Source organism: Oncorhynchus kisutch, linkage group LG9 (genome assembly GCF_002021735.2).
Source record: "Oncorhynchus kisutch isolate 150728-3 linkage group LG9, Okis_V2, whole genome shotgun sequence".
In the NCBI taxonomy this organism is placed as follows: domain Eukaryota; kingdom Metazoa; phylum Chordata; class Actinopteri; order Salmoniformes; family Salmonidae; genus Oncorhynchus; species Oncorhynchus kisutch.
Window position 1 is genome coordinate 11,355,941 of NC_034182.2, and position 21,722 is coordinate 11,377,662.

General features: G+C 43.8%; 1 protein-coding gene across 1 annotated transcript in view; it reads left to right on the plus strand.

Annotated features, from left to right (window-relative positions):
- Positions 1-14,792: 14,792 nt before the first annotated feature.
- The window catches only part of LOC109896313 (cGMP-inhibited 3',5'-cyclic phosphodiesterase A-like), a 95,895-nt gene continuing 88,965 nt past the window's right edge, over positions 14,793-21,722 (plus strand). Inside the window, exon 1 of the mRNA XM_031832736.1 lies at positions 14,793-16,275. Coding sequence (XP_031688596.1) covers positions 15,355-16,275 — 921 coding nt within the window. The 5' untranslated portion in view covers positions 14,793-15,354. The remainder of the gene's footprint in view (positions 16,276-21,722) is intronic.

Here is a 21,722-nt window from a genome sequence, read left to right on the forward strand (position 1 = left end):
TCAACATCATTCCATTTAAATTACGTGGAAACAACATTGATTCAACCAGTGTGTGCTCAGTGGGAAATGTCGAGGAAGAATATAGGTGAATACATTAAATAAATCTATTGAATAAAAGTGCAGGTCACATATTTTCTTTGTGGCAAGGTAAGTTCTCCTGACTGTAGAGCATGTAATCTATTCTTGTTGTTGTGGGATAAACAACAGATGATACTGAATACCAATGAGGTATTGCAATTAGCATAATGTTCAAAGCAACAAGAGAGTCGAATGATGCTGCGGCTCTATGCCAGGATGACTATAAGGGCTTTTAGTCAAACACACAATGCTGATGAGTCTTGATATCACCCTCCCCCTTCTCAAGTACAGTCTGGTTTAGTGTGTGCGTGTGCACATGAGCATGTATGTGTAAATGCTGATCAGTCTTTAAGCCGGGATCTACCCTCATTTTCTACTACCTCCCCTATCTCCTAATCCACAACTCTAATACCACCAAGTTGACCCCAATCTAACCATATTCAAAGGTTTTTGTTTTCGCCAGTTATGAAAATGTTTTGATTTACATATTGATGAATGGCATGGATGGATATTGCGGTTGTGTGTGTTTGTTTGTGCATGTGCATGAGTGTGTTATGTATGTGCCCACGTGTGTGTGTGTTCTATTCATCAGTCGGCATGCCTGCTGCGTGGATGGCTCCTGCCCTTATTAGGGACTTTATTTCATGGGTTGATGGGAAAACTGATTGGGTCGTCACTCCCTTGGCAATAGCCTCTGGCTGGAAACACAGAGTGATGAAAATCAGATCATTTGGGGTTATGAACACACACCGGCGATTTTGAACAGACCGTTTTCTAGCTCAAGCTTCTCTAACGTTGAGCTTCAAATAACAAGTTTGTTCTCTCCAGATCTGAAATGTTCCAGTTCATCATATGAAATAATTGAAACATGCAGTTGACTCCCAGTTTCAGGTTTCCTCAGTGCAGACTCACTCACAGGCAGTGGCGGTTCTAGCTTGCATGGCTCCCTGGGCAAACCCCCCCTTTAGGTGTAGGCTGCCCATGTCGCCTATACCTAAATCCGCCACAGCTCACAGGTGTCCACCCGCCAGCCCATGTGCAACTGCTGGCGTTATTGGCCAATGTCCTCCATAATCAAAATCAGATGTCTTGGCTTTGTGCATAGTTATTTCTTCCATTGACAATATGTCATATTCATTCATTGCGTCACAATTTCACTGGCATTTGGTAAAGGATACAAGAGGAGCTATGGCCAATGATTTTTTTTCATTCACAAAAACAACAAACACAACTCTTCAATATTTACCCAGTTTAAATGGCAAACCTAAGTGACATATCAAATAAAGGTTTATTAACTACATGCTTCGATAACAGCAGGTGTGGACTAACAGGGAAATTCTTACGGGCAATTCCTAACAATGCAGAGAGAGAGAAAGTAGAGAAATAATAGAAAAGTAAAACACATAATAACAAAAGTATTAATAGATGCACAATGAGTAACGATAACGTGGCCATATACAAGAGGTACCAGTACCGAGTCGATGTGCAGATATGAAGTAAATATGTACATATAACTATGAATAAAGTGAACAATAGTAAACAGTAGCCGCAGCATATGTGATGAGTTAAAAAGGGCCAATGCAAATAGACCAGGTAGCTATTTGGTTAACTATTTAGCAGTCTTATGGCTTGGGGATATAAGCTGTTCAGAGTCCTGTTGGTTCCAGACCAGCATTGGTACAGCTTTCCCTGCGGTAGCAGAGAGAACAGTCTATGACTTGGGTGGCTGGAGTCGTTGAACAATTTTAGGGTCTTCCTCTGATACCGCCTGGTATAGAGGTCTTGGATAGCATTCTGCTTCTTTCCTCTGCATGTTTGCCGGCGGTAGGAACTCATCCCTGGCTACTTAGGTGATCGCTATAGTCGTGATGAAGGTCAGGTGAAAATCTGCTCTATAAAGAGAGAGAGTGAACAGAAAATTGATGTGGAGGAGATGGAAGATGAGGTCCACAAGGATCCACCTGGTTCTCGCTCTCTCTCACCTCTCAGATAAATTCATGTGTGTGTCACAAAGAAACATGGACAAGGACGTTTGTATCTGCAAACACATAGACACACACACACCGTCATGTTCCCAGACTCCAGACTCTCTCTCTCACCTGACCTATACGTAGTGGTCTCTGAGCAGGGACACAGACAGGGATGGAGGGTGGGGCAAGCAGCCACAATCAGCTGCTGATAACCAGCCTTTTATCCCTGGATTCCTAAAGGATTAGCAGCCCTGGCTTATCTTCTGTTGACGCAAGAGAGGTCCGCACTGCAACGCACTGGGCCGCCTGGAGGAAATGCTGTTTTTTTTCTATTTAGACCAGCTAGTGAGAATAATAGGGTTTCCTTGGATTCCCTGCAGCTGTGCAGATTAGATCACAGAGTGATTGAAACGTCTGGGCTGAGAGGGGAGATGGACGTCACTGACTGAGTGGGTTGGAAGTCTCCTATCTCACTATGGGTAGTCGGGGTTGCTGATATGCATACACAGATCTAGGATCAGCTTAGCCTACCCAAAGCCTAATTTAACCATTAGGGTAGACTACTAAACTGACCTAAGATCAGCGCCTAGGGACTAGGGAGTTTGGACATCTCTCTAAGGAAAGGAGCAGAAGTCTAGAATGCAACTGAGCCAGTACATGGAGGACGTGGGGCAGGAAATGACCTGTTACCAGCTGTAATACTTTAGAGGTCGGAGGTCAAAATCATTATGAGCGTGGGTAATATCTCAATAGTCTAAAGTATTCTAAAATAACTCCATTCCCTTTCTAACAAGCCCCTAGTGTGCACAAAGAGACATACATCATGGATCAAGAGATACAGGTATTTCAGCAATCCATGGAGGACTGTTTTGCACATTACAATGTTAACCATACTGTTGGTGTGAACAGGCCTGTCTGTGTAATTTACACTGCAGTACAGGAGAGAAAATGGGAAATTGAGAATTTCCTGCTCCACCAAAGCATAAACAAAGCCCTCTATCGTAAGGAAACAATTAGCAGAGGAGAAGAGCAGAGCAGTAAGGAAGATAATAAAACAGTAATCCAGTTTAAATGTAAATCTCTACCCTCTCCTGGGGAAAAGACTAAGCCTTGAAGCAGGAATTACTGGTGGTAATCTTTTTAAAGTGTATAGATTTAAAATCTATAGCAATGTTGAAATTGCTCTGTGATAGGTTTTATTTTTTTTGTGTGAATAGTTTGTCGTTCTTATTTTGGGGATTTGTTGGATTGAAACACAGGACAAAGCTGTCAGGGCCATAGCTATACTGAACAAAAAACATCAATGCAACATGCAACAATTTCAATGATTTTACTGAGTTACAGTTCCTATAAGGATATCAGTCAATTGAAATAAATTCATTAGGCCCTAATCTATGGATTTCACATGACTGGGCAGGGGCGCAGCCATGGGTGGGCCTGGGAGGGCATAGTCCCAACTACTTGGGAGCCGGGCCCACCCACGGTGGAGCTGGCCCAAGCCAATCATAATGAACTTTCCCCCACAAATGGGCTTTATTACAGACAGAAATCAGCTGTCCGGGTGAAGAAGGTGAAGAAGCTGGATGTGGAGGTTCTGGGCTGGCGTGGTTACACGTGGTCTGGGGTTGTGAGGCCAGTTGGATGTGCTGCCAAATTCTCTAAAATGACGGAGGTGGCTTATGGTAGAGAAATGGACATTCAATTCTCTGTCAACAGCTCTGGTAGACAATCCTGCAGTCAGCATGTCAATTGCAGGCTCCCTCAAAACTTGAGATATCTGTGGCAAAGTGACCTTTTATTGTCCCCAGCACAAGCTACACCTATGTAATGATCATGCCATTTAATCAGCTTCTTGATATGCCACACCTGTAAGGTGGCTGGATTATCTTGGCAAATGAGAAATGCTCAATAACGGATGTAAACAAATATGTGCACAACATTTCTGAGAAAGAAGCTTTTTGTGCATACAGAAGATTTCTGGGATCTTTTATTTCAGCTCATGAAACATGGGACCAAACCTTTACATGTAGCTTTTATATTTTTGTTCAGTATAGATATGAGCATAAGGGTCTTTTTATTTTTTTATTAAACAAATAAATATATGTAGAAGTTTTAGGAACTGAGAGTGAGAATAGTAGAATACACAAGGTGTCACGCCTTGGTCATTGTATTTTGTGTTTTCGTTATATATTTGGTCAGGCCAGGGTGTGACAGGGGTTTATGTTATTGTATTTCGTATTGGTTTGTAGTATTTGGGATCGCGGCTGATTAGGGGTGTTGTATAGGCTTGGCTGCCTGAGGCGGTTCTCAATCAGCAGTCAGGTGCTTCTCGTTGCCTCTGATTGGGAACCGTATTTAGGTAGCCTGAGTTCGCTTTGTCTTTCGTGGGTGATTGTTCCTGTCTCTGTGTAGTTTCACCAGATAGGCTGTAATTAGGTTTCACGTTCCGTTTGTTGTTTTTGTATTTATTAGTTATTTCATGTATCGTCACCATTTCCTCATTAAAGATCATGATTAACCACCACGCTGCATTTCGGTCCGACTCTCTTTCAACAAACGAAGAACGCCGTTACACAAGGTGCCATTTCTGAACTTGGTTGTGCATCAGCATATTTCCTCTTGTTATACAGTATGCTACTCATTGACAGTCACTCAGTTAGCCCATGTCAGTTAAATATTTTTAGATTGGTAAATTAGTCTAGAAAAGTAAAACACATAATAAAAAAAGTATTAATCTAGCCAGTTATCTAGAACGTAGATTAATTAGTCTAGCCAGTTATCTAAACTTGTACTAATCACGGCCGAATTACCAGCCGGGCACGTTGGCCATACGTGCCCAGCGACCCAGACTTCCTGGGGGCCCCCATTGATTTTTGTCACTCTAACTCAGATATCATGTTAACATGGCTTAAGACATGAGTCATTGCAACATGTGTAGAATTGCAGGAAATTAGCTGTAAAACTGCAACAACAAAAGTGATTTCTTTACCTTTTGTTAACAAAATACTGTTTCTGCTAGCAGATCCCTTTTGTATGTATTCAATTATCATTTTGTATTCTGTTTTTCCAAATATCCAGATTCTGGAAATCAGATTTTTTGAAACCCTAAACAGGAGTGTGAGAAGTTAATTGCAGAGGATATTTTCTTGGAATGCAATTTATAAACTGTTGTAAAAAATACGCACCACAAATCATGTTACCAAAATTCTCTCATAAAAAAAAAAGTGAGAAAGCAACTTTAACGCTTTGATGTTAAAATCAATTCCCTCCATTCATCTTCAGGCAGAGGAACCAGGGAGTCTTTGTAGAGGTTTAATAATCTCTGCCTGTCAGTAAAGTGATGAAAAATACATCAGTATATAAAAAATATGAAATCATAATGTAGGGAAAGACAGACATCCTAGATCTCTGGTTAGGACCAACTTCCTCTAGCAGTAAAAACACTGAATTCTTAGCATCTCGAAAATAAACAGAGAGGGTCCACTTCCTCCAGTAGTTTGAGTGGCCTATGCGCAAATGCAATATCGTGTCATCTATCCACAGACCTAGGCTGGATAGACAGTGCTTTGTGACCGTTTTAGTTTTCTAGGGATATGTTTGCATGTGTGATAAAACCACAAGAGGTCAAGCAAAAGGTTGGCGATATGTAAATAGTAAAAAGTGTTTGTTGAAGCCCTCTGTTACATTGGTCAGCTGAAGCTATAGCAGTAAGATGTTGAGGATACACACACACACACACACACTTACACTACGTTTGTGAATTGAGGCAGATGAGCCTCCAGCTGGTATGTCTGCCCTCTATAATTGCTCTGTCCATTAGTATGAGTCATTGATTACAGTAATATAATAACCATGCTGTTACTGGATCATGTTCTCCTCAACAGACTGCAGCATTTGAAACCCTCCGATGGAATCTGTTATCACCCGCTCTCATCAGAACCCATTCATGTTTATCCTCTCCATTTATAACAATACTTCAGGGATAATTGTAGGGATACTGTAGCATAAAGGTAGATCACGATATAAATACTCCCTAAATACTCATAATAATGAATGCACAAGAACAATCTCCCCTTCCACCTTAGTAATAAGGACAACCCTACTGAAAATGTGTTCCATTTAACACAACAAAATGCAGCAACATTGCTCAACTGCTGATTTGAGGAAATCAGGTTGGAAAATCTACGTTCTAGAATCAGGTTGGAAAATCTACATTACAGAAAAGTCCACAGAGGCTGTTTGTGGGTGACATGGCTCAGAGAGTAAAGGTGTTCTTGGAGGTTTCTGAAGCACCTTTAAGTGTGGCCCCTTGGACCACTGAGTGAGAGCATCAGAGCAGCACCTTCTAACGACATTCCTCGAGTTTAGGAAAACATCTAATCACCCCGGCAGGAACTGAGCTGAGAATGAAGTCATCTCTTTCTGGGCCCCTGGAGGCCCCTCCTCACACAGAAACGCACGCACGCACGCACACACACACACACACACACAGACATGTGCCAACACAAAGACACACACAAACACACTAACCCAGTGTGTCGTGCCCTCTCCTCAAGAGGAGGGGGATGCTGGCTGTTTGTCCTGGCAGCCATTGAGCAAACACACGTCCTATGACGTCGCACTGGCCAGAGTGTCAGAACATAACAAATAGTTTTATGTGGTATTATTATTCAAAAGGTTGTGGCAATAGCAGTGCATTCTGAATTGACCTGAGAAGCAGTATTCCATGTACACACAGGGAAAGTGTAAATCTTGTTATAGAATAAGTGACTTGTGACCGCGAGGCAAACAGGCGGTACTCCACTACAGCAGACTAGCCCCTCCCAGGCATTCTGGTGGGTTTCAGCCTAAAACAAAAACATCTCCATTTGTCCATTTAGAAACTAAAAATGTATAGATCACTAGTAATACGTAACAGCATGTTTATACAATATTTTTACTAGTGTAATTACAATGTTTCTACACAGGCATAAGTGGAATTAATGTTGAGTAAGTGTAACCAAAATATTATTTTTCATATTAAGAACATTTCATCTTAATTACGACAGCTTCTTTGGAACTGACACAGCTGGGTTGATCCATTAGGAGTATGGAGATTCAAAATGTCCTCTACTTTCTTTGCAGTAGCAAGCTGAGGCTGGGGGCAGTGTCTCAGTTCTGTAGACACACAGGGGCTGATGCTGCTGCTGCTCATTCAGCAAGCTCACAGCTCACGCCACCAGTAACTCTGGATCAGGCAATATGTGTGAACACTCACTGTGTGCGTGTGTGTCAACTATAATGAGGACAGGAGGGGAAGGGGGGAGGATACCCATGGACATCAAATGGACCCTGGTAATGTATACCTGGGAATCATCCACCTGGATATCTGCCATCAACATACTGATCTTCCCATGGGGTTGATTGAGTGCTAAACTCCATTGTGAAACATTAGTGCTTTCTGAAAGTGGATCTTTTGTCTGGTTGATGAGTCATCAGATGAACTAAAATGTTCACATTCATAGACTGTAGGCTACACAGAGCAAGGGTTGACTGGAACCAGAGTAACCAGGCCTTCCTCACCTCATAATGTGTTAAATGACCCTGTGTGACCTCCAGTTCAGCGATCCACACAACTAGCCTGGTTTCCTGAATGTTTCTTTTTTTATTTATTTAACCTTTATTTAACGAGGCAAGTCAGTTAAGAACCAATTCTAACTTACAATGACGGCCTACCCCGGCCAAACCCGGACGATGTAATTGTGTGCCGCCCTATTGAACTCCCAATCACGGCCGGATGTGATATAACCTGGATTCGAACCAGAGACTGTAGTGACGCCTCTTGCACTGAGATGTAGTGCCTTAGACCGCTGCACCACTCGAGAGCCAAGTGACTAAAGTCAACACATGGATAAAGAAGTGGCATCGTGGCTCCTAACTACACAACAAAGCCCACACGGAGATATAGGTACATCGCCTCAGGCCTCAGTTCAGCAGCCTCTCTGCCTGACTGCTCCCAGGGTTCAAACACAGGTCAGCCTCGCTGTCAGGAACCACGGTCTAACTCAACCGTGATATGAACTCATTATTGACCCTTAATTAAACCCTGTTATGGTTATGAATCACTGTCGTTTGGGAAGGTTAAAAATTCACCGGCTGTGTTTGGAAAAATATGGGATGTTTTTAGTAGCTTTTTGCTGCATGGATGGAGGAATCTGTATCCCCTCCAAATGCTACACTGTTCCCAGAAATGGGATGTTTGATTTGTTGATCCAGTTGGAGAGGAGTTTGAACCTTGAGCTCTGGCTGATTAGTAGGGGTTAATTAGGTTCAAAAGTGGGCTACTATGTGCATCATAACACATGGCTCATACGGTTTAGTAGTACAGTTGTACAGTCCCTCCTCCCCTGCCTTTTTATGTCTCTCCACCACTCTTATAATTTCTTATTCTCTTCTCCTTTCTTTTTCTCTCCTCCCTGTTCTTCTCTTTCCCTCTGATCGTCTCCTCTCTCCTCTCCTTTGTTTTCCTGACACAGCTCCATCAATGCCCCCTCCATCCTCCTCTCCTCTCCCAGTAGTCTTTTTTTTGAGCAACAGGACAAAGGTGTGTGTGTGTGTATATATATATATATATATATATATATATATATATATATATATATATATATATTAACAGCACCAGTCAAAAGTTTGGACACACCTACTCATTCCAGGGTTTTTCTTTATTTTTACTATTTTCTACATTGTAGGATAATAGTGAAGACATCAGAACTATGAATGAACACATATGGAATCATGTAGTAACCAAAAAAGTGTTAAACTATCTATTTCATATTTGAGATTCTTCAAAGTAGCCACCCTTTGCCTTGATGGCAGCTTTGTACACTCTTGGCATTCTCTCAACCAGCTTCATGAGGTAGTCACCTGGAATGCATTTCAATTAAAAGGTGTACCTTGTTAAAATTTCATTTGTGGAATTTCTTGCATCAATGCGTTTGAGCCAATCAGTTGTGTTGTGACAAGGTAGGGGTGGTAAACAGACGATAGCCCTATTTTGGTAGAAGACCAAGTCCATATGTGAATCACCACCTGGATTCGGTCTTATGTAGCAACATTTACATTTCTGTTTTTTTAGAGACCCAGAGCTACAAAATGGTATATCATACACTGCATTTGAGGAAACAATGGGAAAGTAATTCTGCTTTGAAAGTTGGTCAACTTGTAAACTCACTTTTGAGAAAACCGTCTTTCAATGATTTAGTACTGCTATTGGAGAGACATTCTTTGTCTACACCCATTCAGCATTGTTCACTCCCACTTAAACCTTAGCCCCACCCATCTCTTTAAGGGATGATCTGACCGTTCTGTACTAGCCAGCTACTTCCAGACATCTAAGAGAGAATAGCTCACTGAACATTACTCGCATGTGGTTTTGCGTTCAGAGCGCACACTGGCCGATAAGTAGGGTTGTTCCAAAAGCTCTGACCTCACAACTACAGTCAAGCACCCAAGCTAACTGGCTAACATTTGCTAGCTACTTCCAGACACATAATGAGAGAACACCCCACGGACCATTTTACCCGCTCTAGCAGAGCTGGTTAGGCTTTTTTCAAGTTATCCAGAGCGTTGGTGACTGTAAATGTGCTGCTGGCAACAATTGAAATATGCTTTGTTGTTGATATTTACTGACACCGGACATATTCAACCGGTGTTGAGCATTCAAAAATGCAGCAATTATTCTGCGTTCTGGCACACTAAGACAAGAGTCTTTGGTTAAGAAATGTAGCTAGAGTCCTCCCGGGTGGCGCAGTGGTTAAGGGCGCTGCTGTGCCACCAGAGACTCTGGGTTCGCGCCCAGGCTCTGTCGTATCCGGCCGCGACCGGGAGGTCCATGTGGCGATGCACAATTGGCCCAGCGTCGTTAGGGAGGGCTAAAATTAAAAAAAAAAAGAAAAGAAATGTAGCTAGATAGCCAGCTAGGTAAACAATGAATCCCAACGCATGACGTAACGTAAGCCAAGAAGCTAACAGTACACATTAACTTGAAATGAAAATACTTTGTCAAAATTAGAGTGTAGTCTTTTGTTAAGACATGTAGCTAGCTAGCTAAACAATGGACCATAATCACAATGACATTACTACCCTGCATGAATCTGCAGGTAGCTAACCTAACAGGTTCTATTGCTATAAGTAGTCAAGCAAATGTGTCTGAGATACGAAGAATAAGATCATACACATAACGTTAGCTAGCGACCCAGCCATGTAACCTGTAAACAGCTGTATGGTGTTTCCTCTGACATATTGGTGTGGCTGACTTCCTAGGTGACAGTACACTTGAAATGAAACCACTTTCTGCCAAAATTAGAAACGTGTAATATCTGAAAATCTTACTGTTATACATCATGGTTGGACGTGTCTCCTGTCTGATGCCATGCACGGTTGTCCTTAGTTTCATGAATGTAATCCAGACTGGTGTTTTTTCCATCTCCTTAGCTATCATACAGCCCAAATAAATGCAGCAATAAATGCAGCCCAAATAAATGCTTCATAGAGTTCAAGTAACAGACATCTGAAACTTCAAATGTTCAAAGGAGACTGCGTGAATCAGACCTTCATGGTCGAATTGCTGCAAAGAAACCACTACTAAAGGACACCAATAAGAAGAGACATGCCAAGATACACGAGCAATGGACATTAGACCGGAGAAAATCTGTCCTTTGGTCTAATGAGTCCAAAATTGAGATTTTTGGTTCCAACCACTGTGCCTTTGTGAGACGCAGTGTAGGTGAATGGATGATCTCCACATGTTTGGTTCTCACCGTGAAGCATGGAGGAGCAGGTGTGATGGTGCTTTGCTGGTGACACTGTTGGTGATTTATTTAGAATTCAAGGCACACTTAACCAGCATGTCTACCACAGCATCCTGCAGCAATACACCATCCCATCTGGTTCGCGCTTAGTGGGATTATCATTTGTATTTCAACAGGACATTGACCCAACACACCTCCCAGGCTGTATACGGACTATTTGACCAAGAAGGAGAGTGACGGAGTGCTGCATCAGATAACCTGGCCTCAACCCAGTTGAGATGGTTTGGGATGAGTTGGACAGAGTGAAGGAAAAGCAGCAGTTAGTTTTGTCCCATCGCTGCAACTCCCGTACGGATTTGCGAGAGACCAAGGTCGAGAGCCATGCGTCCTCCGAAACACGATCCCGTCAAGCCGCACTGCTTTTTGACATACTGCTCGCTTAACCCGGAAGTCAGCCGCACCAATATGTCAGAGGAAACACCATACAGCTGTTTACAGGTTACATGGTCCAGCAGAGGCAGACAGGGCCGTCCTGCTAAGGTTATAGAGACTGGTCCTACAATGCAATCCATTGACTTTGTGTAGTAATAACATTGTAATAATGTAATGTGGTGTTACCATCTAGGCAACTCTTTGGGTCGGTTTGAAATGGATTTGGTCCTACTGTGAAATGGAATTGGTCCTATTTGTGTTGATTGCTAACTATTGTGTCTCGTTAACAGGAATGCTGCACCCTTTAAAAAGGGCTCTGCCCTCTGCACCACTGAGCAAAGTACGGCTAGACACAGAGGAGAGGTACTGCGCTCCAACCAGCCATCTTTATTATAACGTTGTAATACCTATGTGTTTACAGTGTAGGTATACATAACAAGACTGTCTATGAACCATAAACAGATTACCCTGGACTCGCTAAATATACAGTAGCCCTTATCCAGCTATCCAGTTAGCTAAACACTCATTCAAATAACTGGGAAGCAGGGTGCCGTTTTGGAAGTTTACTTGAATCACAGTGTGAAACTGCAACAAACACAAAAGTACATGTTTTCAGTTACAATAGTATAGAGCATAGACTGTCTTCCACAATAACTGCACTAAATGTATGAAATAAGGAATAAGAGTACTCAATCTAGAGCCAAACATAAAATAAAGTTACTAGAATGCAACTGTATGCTTGATATTACTCAACTAGGTATCCCTAGGGAGAAATAGCATTGAAGCTAATGCAAAGTGGCTGACTCAATTATTCATCTTTTACAGAAACATGAAAATTATATGTGATTAACATTTATCTTGGGTTAATAAACAAATGTACTTTCGGACATTGCGTCATACAAAGCTTATAAAGGATGTTGAAGGATTGTGACTACTCTGTCACACCTGCACATCTTACACATTGCTTCACTTCTGAAACTGCTTCCTGTCACATGACACAAATAGGTCAATTCCAGACTGCTGAACTTAAACCGCCACTAGGGGGGTGCTAAACAACTAACAGGTCCAGAACACCGATGATTTCAGCCTTTGTGGCAGGGCTCCGGTGTAACACTCCTAAAACTAGGCGACCGAAACACTCAGGTTAATCACAAAATGTACAGAGGTCTGTCTGTGTATGCACACCTCCTTGTATGTTCTGATCTGGAGTCAGTCACATGTTTATTTTTAGCTTGGGTATATTAGCAGTGGTCTTTGTTTGACACATCACACTCTCTTCATCTTGGACTGCTCGGAGCTGTTTGCTTTGAGAAAGGGTCCTTGCCATGTGAGATCCATCAGCTTAGGCCTATTCCGTTCTTTTGTCCAATAAACATCTTAAGATTAAGTTGGAGAGCAGGGCTTTGCCGTTCGTATTTTAGAGTTTTTGTATAACACCTGAGTGCCAATGTACAATGTTGCCTCTGACGCTAAGCAGGGTTGGTCCAGCTCGGGCCCTGGATGGGAGACCATATGCTGCTGGAAGTGGTGTTGGAGGACCAGTAAGAGGCACTCTTTCCTCTGGTCTAGAAAGATATTCCAATGCCCCAGTGCAAGAATTGGGAACATTGCCCTGTGTAGGGTGCCGTCTTTCGAATGGGGCATTAAACTGGTGACCTGACTCTCAGTGGTCACTAAAGATCAAATCAAACTTTATTTGTCACATGTGCCGAATACAAGTGTAGACCTTACTGTGAAATGCTTACTTACAAGCCCTTAACCAACAGTGTAGTTCCAGATGAGTTAAGAAAATATTTACCAAATAAACGGAAGTAAAAAATACTAAAAGTAACACAATAAAATAACAATAACAAGGCTATATACAGGGAGCACCGGTACCGAATCAGTGTGCGGAGGTACAGGTTAGTTGAGGTAATTTGTACATGTAGGTAGGGATGAAGTGACTATGCAAAGATAATAAACAGTGAGAAGCAGCAGCGTACAAAACAAATGGAGGGGAAGGGGTGGGTGTCGATATAAATAGTCCGGTGGCCATTTGATTAATTGTTCAGCAGTCTTATGGCTTGGGGTTAGAAGCTATTAAGGAGCCTTTTGGTCCTAGACTTGGCGCTCCAGTACCGCTTGCCGTGTGGTAGCAGAGAAAACAGTCTATGACTTGGGTGACTGGAGTCTCTGACAATTGTATGGGCTTTCCTCTGACACCGCCTATTTACATATGTCCTGGATGGCAGGAAGCTTGGCACCAGTGATGCACTGGGCCGTACGCTCTACCCTCTGTAGTGCCTTACGGTCAGATGCCGAGCAGTTGCCATACCGGGCTGTGATGCAACCGGTCAGGATGCTCTCGTTGGTGCAGCTGTAGAACTTTTTTAGGATCTGGAACTTTTTTAGATCTCGTCTCCTGAGGGGGAATAGGTTTTGTCGTGCCCTCTTCACGACTGTCTTGGTGTATTTGGACCAGATGACCTGGCACTTAGGGGGTGTTAACCCTGGTGCCCTGGATAAATTCCCAATCTGGCCCTCAGACCATCATGGCCACCTAATCATCCCCAGCTTCCAATCGGCTCATTCATCACTCTTCCTCTCCCCTGTAACTATTCCCCAGGTTGTTGCTGTAAATGAGAATGTATTCTCAGTCAATTTACCTGTTAAAATAAGGGTTAAATAAAAAAGTAAATGTAAGGTCAAGCATTAACAAGGTACAATGTGACAACACAGAGCTGGTAGGGAGGGAGGTTGGATGTGTGACTGCTACCTGTGACATACTGTAAACACAATCTGAAACACCTTCCTCTCTGAATACACTGTTTACCAAAGTTGTTCTATTCTACCAAAATAGGTGAGGAGTTTATATACAAAATCGAACTTGGGTCCCAAATGCCACAGATTCCCTATGTAAAGCACTACTTTTCACTATATAGGGAATAGGGTGCCATTCTTCCCACATCACAAACCGTCAGATCCAGTCTTACATCATGTGAATTGTCCTTCAGTTGCACCTGCCTGGACTCCTCTTTGATGACAATATATGTATTTGGCTTATACCCTAAAATCAATTACTTTGATAAGATCATAAAAAGTGAAAGATAGCCTAATGGTTACCCTCTGAAGTTAATTGCTTTCATAAAATACGCTATGAGAGAAGAGGTGTAAGATGAGCTCATATTTTCAGGATATGGATTGGATGACGTGGCCCATGATGCAAGTGAATTTAATATGCATTATTCAACCTTCCATAGAAAAAACGTGAGATTTTCTGCCAGCGGCACTGGGAATCTCACGAGCCATTTTCGACTGTCATGACATCATGGTATTTATTTCCAGCATAGCCTACAGAAATTTTTATAATTGATGTTTGTGGAAATAGGCCTAACTCTATTGCATTCATTATCATAATTATAATAAATTCCATCACCATCATCATTGATTTGTTTTGTGACGCCTCTCGAGCCACCGGACCAAGCCGGGGCTCTATTTCATCTCCTTTAAAAAATAAACGTCAGGAAATCTCTATGTAAACATGGTTTACGTCCGGGCAGCAGTATGCCACGCATCGGCAAACTCCGCTGTTATTTCTTCAAGAGGAGAGGAGTAGCCTAGCCTATGATGAGCAGAAGAAACGTGAGGGATAAATAATACGGAGAGAGAGGAACAGACCGAGCGGCACAAAGGAGAGAGGAGAGTGTTGTGCGGGAGGGCGAGATAGAGGGAGATGCAGGCAGTGGCCTAGATGTGCGAATCGCCAAGAGTTGCTCTTTCTGGTTCACTGGATGGAGGCTGTTCTCGCGCAGGGAGGACTATAGAAAATATTTGTTTGTTGAAGGCTACACAGTGAAACGTAACTTTTTCCAGCACGTGTTTTCGTTCATTCGTGTTCTGTATTTTTATGTGGCCTACTTTATGTGTGTTTTGGGGAGAAATGGGTAAATAATTTCGAGGCGCGCAAGCAGTAGCGCACAGTCCCACATATTGCCGCGCGTTATGGCTCTCTCTGTCAAACATGCTGTATGAAAATGCGCTGAACCTTTCACATTTACGCACTGTGAATATATAGTTCACGCCGCTTCCTTCGTCCCCCCTGTGTGATGACGATGGAAGTGGAAGCTGACAGCGGCAGAGGTATATCAAGGAGCGCTCATGATAAATGCCCGCGGGCGGTGGAGCGCAACGGCTATGTGAAAACATGTGTCACCCCTCTGTATCAGGACGCGGGCTGCCAGTCGTGGCTGAGACTCGCAGATATATGGAGTTCCCTAAGACTGTCGTCCGCGGTGTGTGTGGGCTCTGTTTCGGTTATTCTTGCTTTGCTGGTCAGATTGGTGGACTGGGACGTGGAGCAGCAGAGTTGCAGCAGTAACAGCAAGAATAACGGCGAGTCTGGTTCTCTACTTCATTTCGTGGCGACCTGTGTGGTGGAACTGTTGTTGAACGTTTGGTACCTCGTGTCCCCCGTCTTCACTCTCGTATGTGCCTTCTTTTGGGTTGGCTTGTACCTGATCCGCTGCGGGGTGCTGATCCGGACCGCGGTGTTCCTGTTGGCAGTGTGTCACTTCGGCGAAGCCGCCGCGCAGTCTCTCCTACACGGTGCGGAGGACCAGTTGTTGTCTTTCACCGCCACGGTGGTGGTTCTATCCTGTCTAGCCGTCGGGGCGCTGATGGTGGTCCGACTCGGACAGGGGGTTTCTGTCATCGTCTTCATCAGTATCATCAGAACTGTGTCTCTCATCTCCCTCAACAAGATCCGGGCCAGCTGGAGACCCTACCTGGCGTACCTGGTAGGAGTGCTGGGGGTCCTGCTAGCGAGGTATGCTGACCGGCTCCTGACGGGCTCAGTGCCACTCGGGGCGGGTTGTAGCTACGTGACAGCGGGGAAGGAAGAGAATATCATTCCCGTGTTTAAAAGGCGACGAAGGTCCAGTTCAGTGGTCTCTTCAGACATGGCGCACAGTCACAGCAACAGCAAGTCCCACCGAAGGACCTCACTCCCATGCATTCCACGGGAACAGGTAAAAAGCTTAGCTATAATTTGAATGTTTGGCTTTTTTCCGTTTGGGTTAGAGCAAGGGAATGAAACAAAAATGTGCCCACAATTTATGCATTGTGCCCGAATGTATTATTATTAGGATTATGACTCGTATTGTTATTATTATTAGGCATATTATTATTACATTAGAGGGTACTTTGACTTACTTTGCGGGATGCCTCAAAGCTTAGCTTCTTCTCGGGACAAATATTCCTATAGGCTGCTCTGAATATAGAACACGTGTGTTTACTTGTGCGGATTCTACCATGAGCACTTTATCTACGCTATTAAAGGGAAATACTCTGCATGCACGTTCCCGACCCTGGCTGCCTTTTTCTGTTCTATTTTAAAGTAGGCCACTGTTCAAATGGCAAGTATGTGTTTGTGCTTTTGATAAACCAACGGTATGCCACTGTCCAGTGGTCCGTATAGTGTATACGCTGTGTGTTCATTCCTTCCATCTAGTGAATGACTGCTTTGCCCTTCAGGTAGTAAGTCATACCAGGGTGGGTCACCTGAGACAGAGTCAGGGCTGATAACCAGCCCTCAAACCCGGCCTTTTGTTTGACCTGGCCGGGTGGCTCTGGCTCGGAGGAATGGCTTTCACGTCAGCTCACACCAATTGTAAAAGGTTATCAGTAGTTAGAGACTGATATCAAACACATTTCCGCATGGTTTACTGTAATCCATGCGTTTTTTATACTGTAGTTACCAGGAAATGCGTTCTACAGACCCGGCTTGAATGTGGTTTATATGAACAAGGAATTAATCTTAAATGTGAAGGTACACATTCTAGAGTATCTTTTTATTGTATTCAAGTGCATTTACTGACCTTGCCTGTTTTATTCCGCCTCGTGCTTTGTTTATTTTATGTCTAAGGACACTGTGTATCCTGAGAAGGGTTTCCTGTCTGTAAGAACAGATTGTGTGCAAATGCTGAACTTTTTTTTAATATACTGCCTGAAATCTTCTCTCATCATTGAATTGCAATCCAAAGTTAGTACAGCTGCTACATTTTAAATGCAGATGTACACGTTTTGTTTGGGGCTCCCCAAGTATACAGCCTGTATGAGCTGTACAACAGAGAAGACATGCTGTACGGCTGGCGACGTTTTTTTGTGGTACTCTAGTGTGTCAACCAGACCCGTGGGTAGTGTTCATAATGCATCATCTCAACTGTGATTTCTACAACAAAGTGAATCGACGACGACCGGTCTCATAGATGTTAGATTTGCCCTCCCTTGATCTTCACGCGTAAACTCTCACAACAGCTCTACCTCCTCCACACCTTCTCAGCAGCCACCACTGTGTTGCCTCCCATTGACGTTACGCCCTCTGGTGATAGTTTAGAATAAAACCAAAATCAAAAAAGGTATCCAAGTTGAGATAATATCCAAGCAGACGTTTTGTGTTGGCAGACGGCATGTCCCACTATTAAGGGCCAGATACCGGACGGTCTCCGAAAGGTTTCATATTTATTCCTCCCAGAGGGAAATTGGTTTTGCAGCAAAGGAGCGTAAAAAAAGAACAACATTGAACATATAAAATCCGCATGGATATCCACAGGGATATTGTACTTTGTACTCAGGATAAGCACGCTGTCCAAAGTCTTAAATATAATGACTTCTTTTAAGTAAGAGGCCCCAGCTGGCCCATAGCTTCATACGGATGTCAATTGCAACGTGTTTAGGCCATGTGTTTTGGTGTTGACTGTTGAGTGACTTTGGGCACATCCCTTCTGAACTGTACACAGTGTGTTAGCGATGGGGTCGTCCGATCGAAATCGTGTTCAATGATGCTGACCAACCGCACTAACAACACACCACGACACGAGGCCTGACAAATTGGCCCCCCTCTCTCAGAGGACTTGGTTTTCGGGAGCTTTGATACTCAAGAGGCCTTGCGATTGGCCAGGGTGAGTGCTGTGCGGAGCGAGAGGCCCAGGCAGCGTGTCCTGTCCTCCACGGGCGTCTCCTTGAAGTGAGTTGCGTAAGCCTCTTGAGAGAGAAGGCTAGCTACTCCAGGAGAGGCTCACTGGCTGGATCAAAACAAGTCTGTCTGAAAAACAGGGCCTGGTCGCCGGTCACCAGGGTCACTGTATGTGCTGTACAGTATAGGAAATTATCATATGTCACCGATGATGGTAGGACATTATTCTGTATTCTCTGTAGTGAGTGGTGTTTTAGTGCAATGGAAATTGATTCAGGGTATAATTTGAGAAGCAGGCTTATGTTTTTCCCAAGGGTTAAAAAAAACGAATCGTGTGTGTGTGTGTGTGCGCGCGTGCGTGTGTGCAGCTCTCCTCTGGGTTCAGTCCTCGCTCACCTCAGAGAAGCATAGGATTTCATAAACCTGTCCTCCTGCAGTATTTATGAGCCAGCCTCCTCTGACTGCCTGCCAGGATGTCTTCTTGCTTTACATTGCAGCATCAAACAGCTCCAAGAAGTCCTCCACTGCTACTTCAAACTCTCCTGTCGCCATTGTTTTTCTCAATGTTTCCATAATGTCACGCTTACAATGTGTTTATAGATGTGTACGGTAGGCTTTATGAACAGTCAGCTCTTAGTAAATCATTACCATCTGTATAATATACGTGTATAGTTTGAGGAAGACATTGTAATGTCAGATGAAACCGTTTCAGATAGGTGACTGCTTCATAAATAGCTATTTAATGAATTCTGGGGGATTTCTTAGAACGCTAGAGCACTTCTAATGACATATCATGATATAAATCTCCTTTTAGACTTGAGTGCATGCGGAGACAGTGTGAGTAGCTGTGTGATAGCGCTGCAGTGGACTAGCTAGCTGCAAAAGTTGTTTGTGTTTTAGCAGAGGCTTCTAGAGGGATATGATTCGAGGAAATAGCCTTTTCTAGTAAGTTCCGGGCGGATTCAATCCAAACTTAGGCTCAGTAATAGAGACGTTGTAAGTAGGACTTTTAAAAAATCCATTTTATGAGATTAGTTTCTGCCTTGGTTCTCATTTTCATTTTACACATCCACACACACAGAGGACTGTATATTATACAATGCCACACATTATAACAATGCTTCTGCTAAAATAGCTGAATGCTTGAAAAAGAGTTGGGGCTCCAACAGTCCAAACAGTTCTGGATTTTGTTCAATTTTCTAACTGTATATTACCTAATCATCAAACGTCTAAATATTTCTATGCCACAGTGAGAGAGAGAGAGAGAGAGAGGGAATGACAGAGAGAGAGAGGGAATGACAGAGCGAGAGAGGGAATGACAGAGAGAGAGAGGGAATGACAGAGAGAGAGAGGGAATGACAGAGCGAGAGAGATAATGACAGAGAGAGAGAGGGAATGACAGAGAGAGAGAGGGAATGACAGAGCGAGAGAGGGAATGACAGAGAGAGAGAGGGAATGACAGAGAGAGAGAGGGAATGACAGAGCGAGAGAGAGAATGACAGAGAGAGAGAGGGAATGACAGAGAGAGAGAGGGAATGACAGAGAGAGAGAGGGAATGACAGAGAGAGAGAGGGAATGACAGAGAGAGAGAGGGAATGACAGAGAGAGAGAGGGAATGACAGAGAGAGAGAGAGGGAACGACAGAGCGAGAGAGAGAATGACAGATAGAGAGGAAAGAGAAAGAGGGTGTGATTCGGTTAAATTTGAAGGAGAAAAGGGTGCAGCTAGAATCTATTTGAGGGAAACACTATTCTCTCAATGACGCACATTCATTCCCACAGAGACCCGCCACATTACGCTCTGTGCCATAGATTCCTGAATTTCTGTGCCACTGATACAAGGTTAGTAGGCTGGACTATTCTATCTGCCCTCATAGGTTTAGACTATAGTCCCCAAAAGGGCCTGGATCGTGTACAGATGTAGGATCTTATTTTGATCCCCCTGTTGCAGGAGAACGTTCCTGCAATGCAGGAAATGTAAAGCTTGTAATGTATTTAAGGTTTAAAAAGGCCTCTGGAATTTGTAAATCCCAATTTGAAATTCGACTTGATTTTCCCTTAAGAAAAATTGATCAACCCCTACAAAAATGTACATTAATTATAATCCACATAATTATTCACATTTCCTGTTGCTGCAGGATTATTTTCATGCTGTAGCAAACTGGCTCAAATTAAGATCCTACATCCTACAAAACAGATCAACTTAGAACCAGTTTGTACTTAACGTAGTGGCTTCTTGTGTGTGTGTCACAGCTAGGCCGCTCACTCACCAACAAAATAAGCTTGGCCGTGCCGAGCTTGTGTGTGTGTTGAGCATATTCCTCTACATGTTGTCATAGTGTACATTCACCTGTTTTCATCTTGTCGGAAGCAGAGAGGGTGTCTTTTCTACCTGATGACTAGACATGCTGAATGTTGACTTTATTAGTCTGCCTAGCCTTCTCTGTTTAATTGAGCTTGTCTGTGTGTGAATGGACAGAGGGATCTTTTACACACACACACACACACACACACACACACACACACACACACACACACACACACACACACACACACACACACACACACACACACACACACACACACACACACACACACACACACAAGCTCAGCACGGCCAACCTTATTTTGGTTGTGAGTGAGAGGGGCCTAGCTGCGACTGTGAGAGGGCGTCCGAGGAATGTGTAGCTTCAGCTGTTTGATGGTCCCGCCGGCTGCCAAACCTCATTCATTTAAAAAACCCAGCGCTGCACAGCGACCAGAGTCTCAGAGAACAGCACCACTGGTACACGGTCCTGGAGAGGAAGCGAGACGGAGAGGTTGAGGTAGGGAGGTATAGAGAAATGCAGGGGAAGAATAGAGTGGGAGGGAGAAGCAACGAGAGAGAGAGGGGGAGATGCAGAGAGGGAGCGACAAATGAAGATCTAGATTGATACCCGACAGAGGCAGGGGTAAACGATAGGTGAGGTAAAGAAAGATAGACAGCGAGCAAGAGAAGAGAGAGCCTTGCCCTTTTGTCACCAGGTGTGCAGCTGTAGCTCTTATGAAGAGAAAAAAATAATGAATGGACCCCCTCATTCAGGCCAGAGGTAGGTGGAGAAGGAGGGAGGAATGGACCCCCTCATTCAGGCCAGAGGTAGGTGGAGAAGGAGGGAGGAATGGACCCCCTCATTCAGGCCAGAGGTAGGTGGAGAAGGAGGGAGGAATGGACCCCCTCATTCAGGCCAGAGGTAGGTGGAGAAGGAGGGAGGAATGGACCCCCTCATTCAGGCCAGAGGTAGGTGGAAAAGGAGGGAAGAATGGACCCCCTCATTCAGGCCAGAGGTAGGTGGAGAAGGAGGGAGGAATGGACCTCCTCATTCAGGCCAGAGGTAGGTGGAGAAGGAGGGAGGAATGGACCCCCTCATTCAGGCCAGAGGTAGGTGGAGAAGGAGGGAGGAATGGAGGGCAGAGAGCAAGTGGGGAAGAGAAGGATGGGTGATGGAGAGTGGTGAAAGATGTG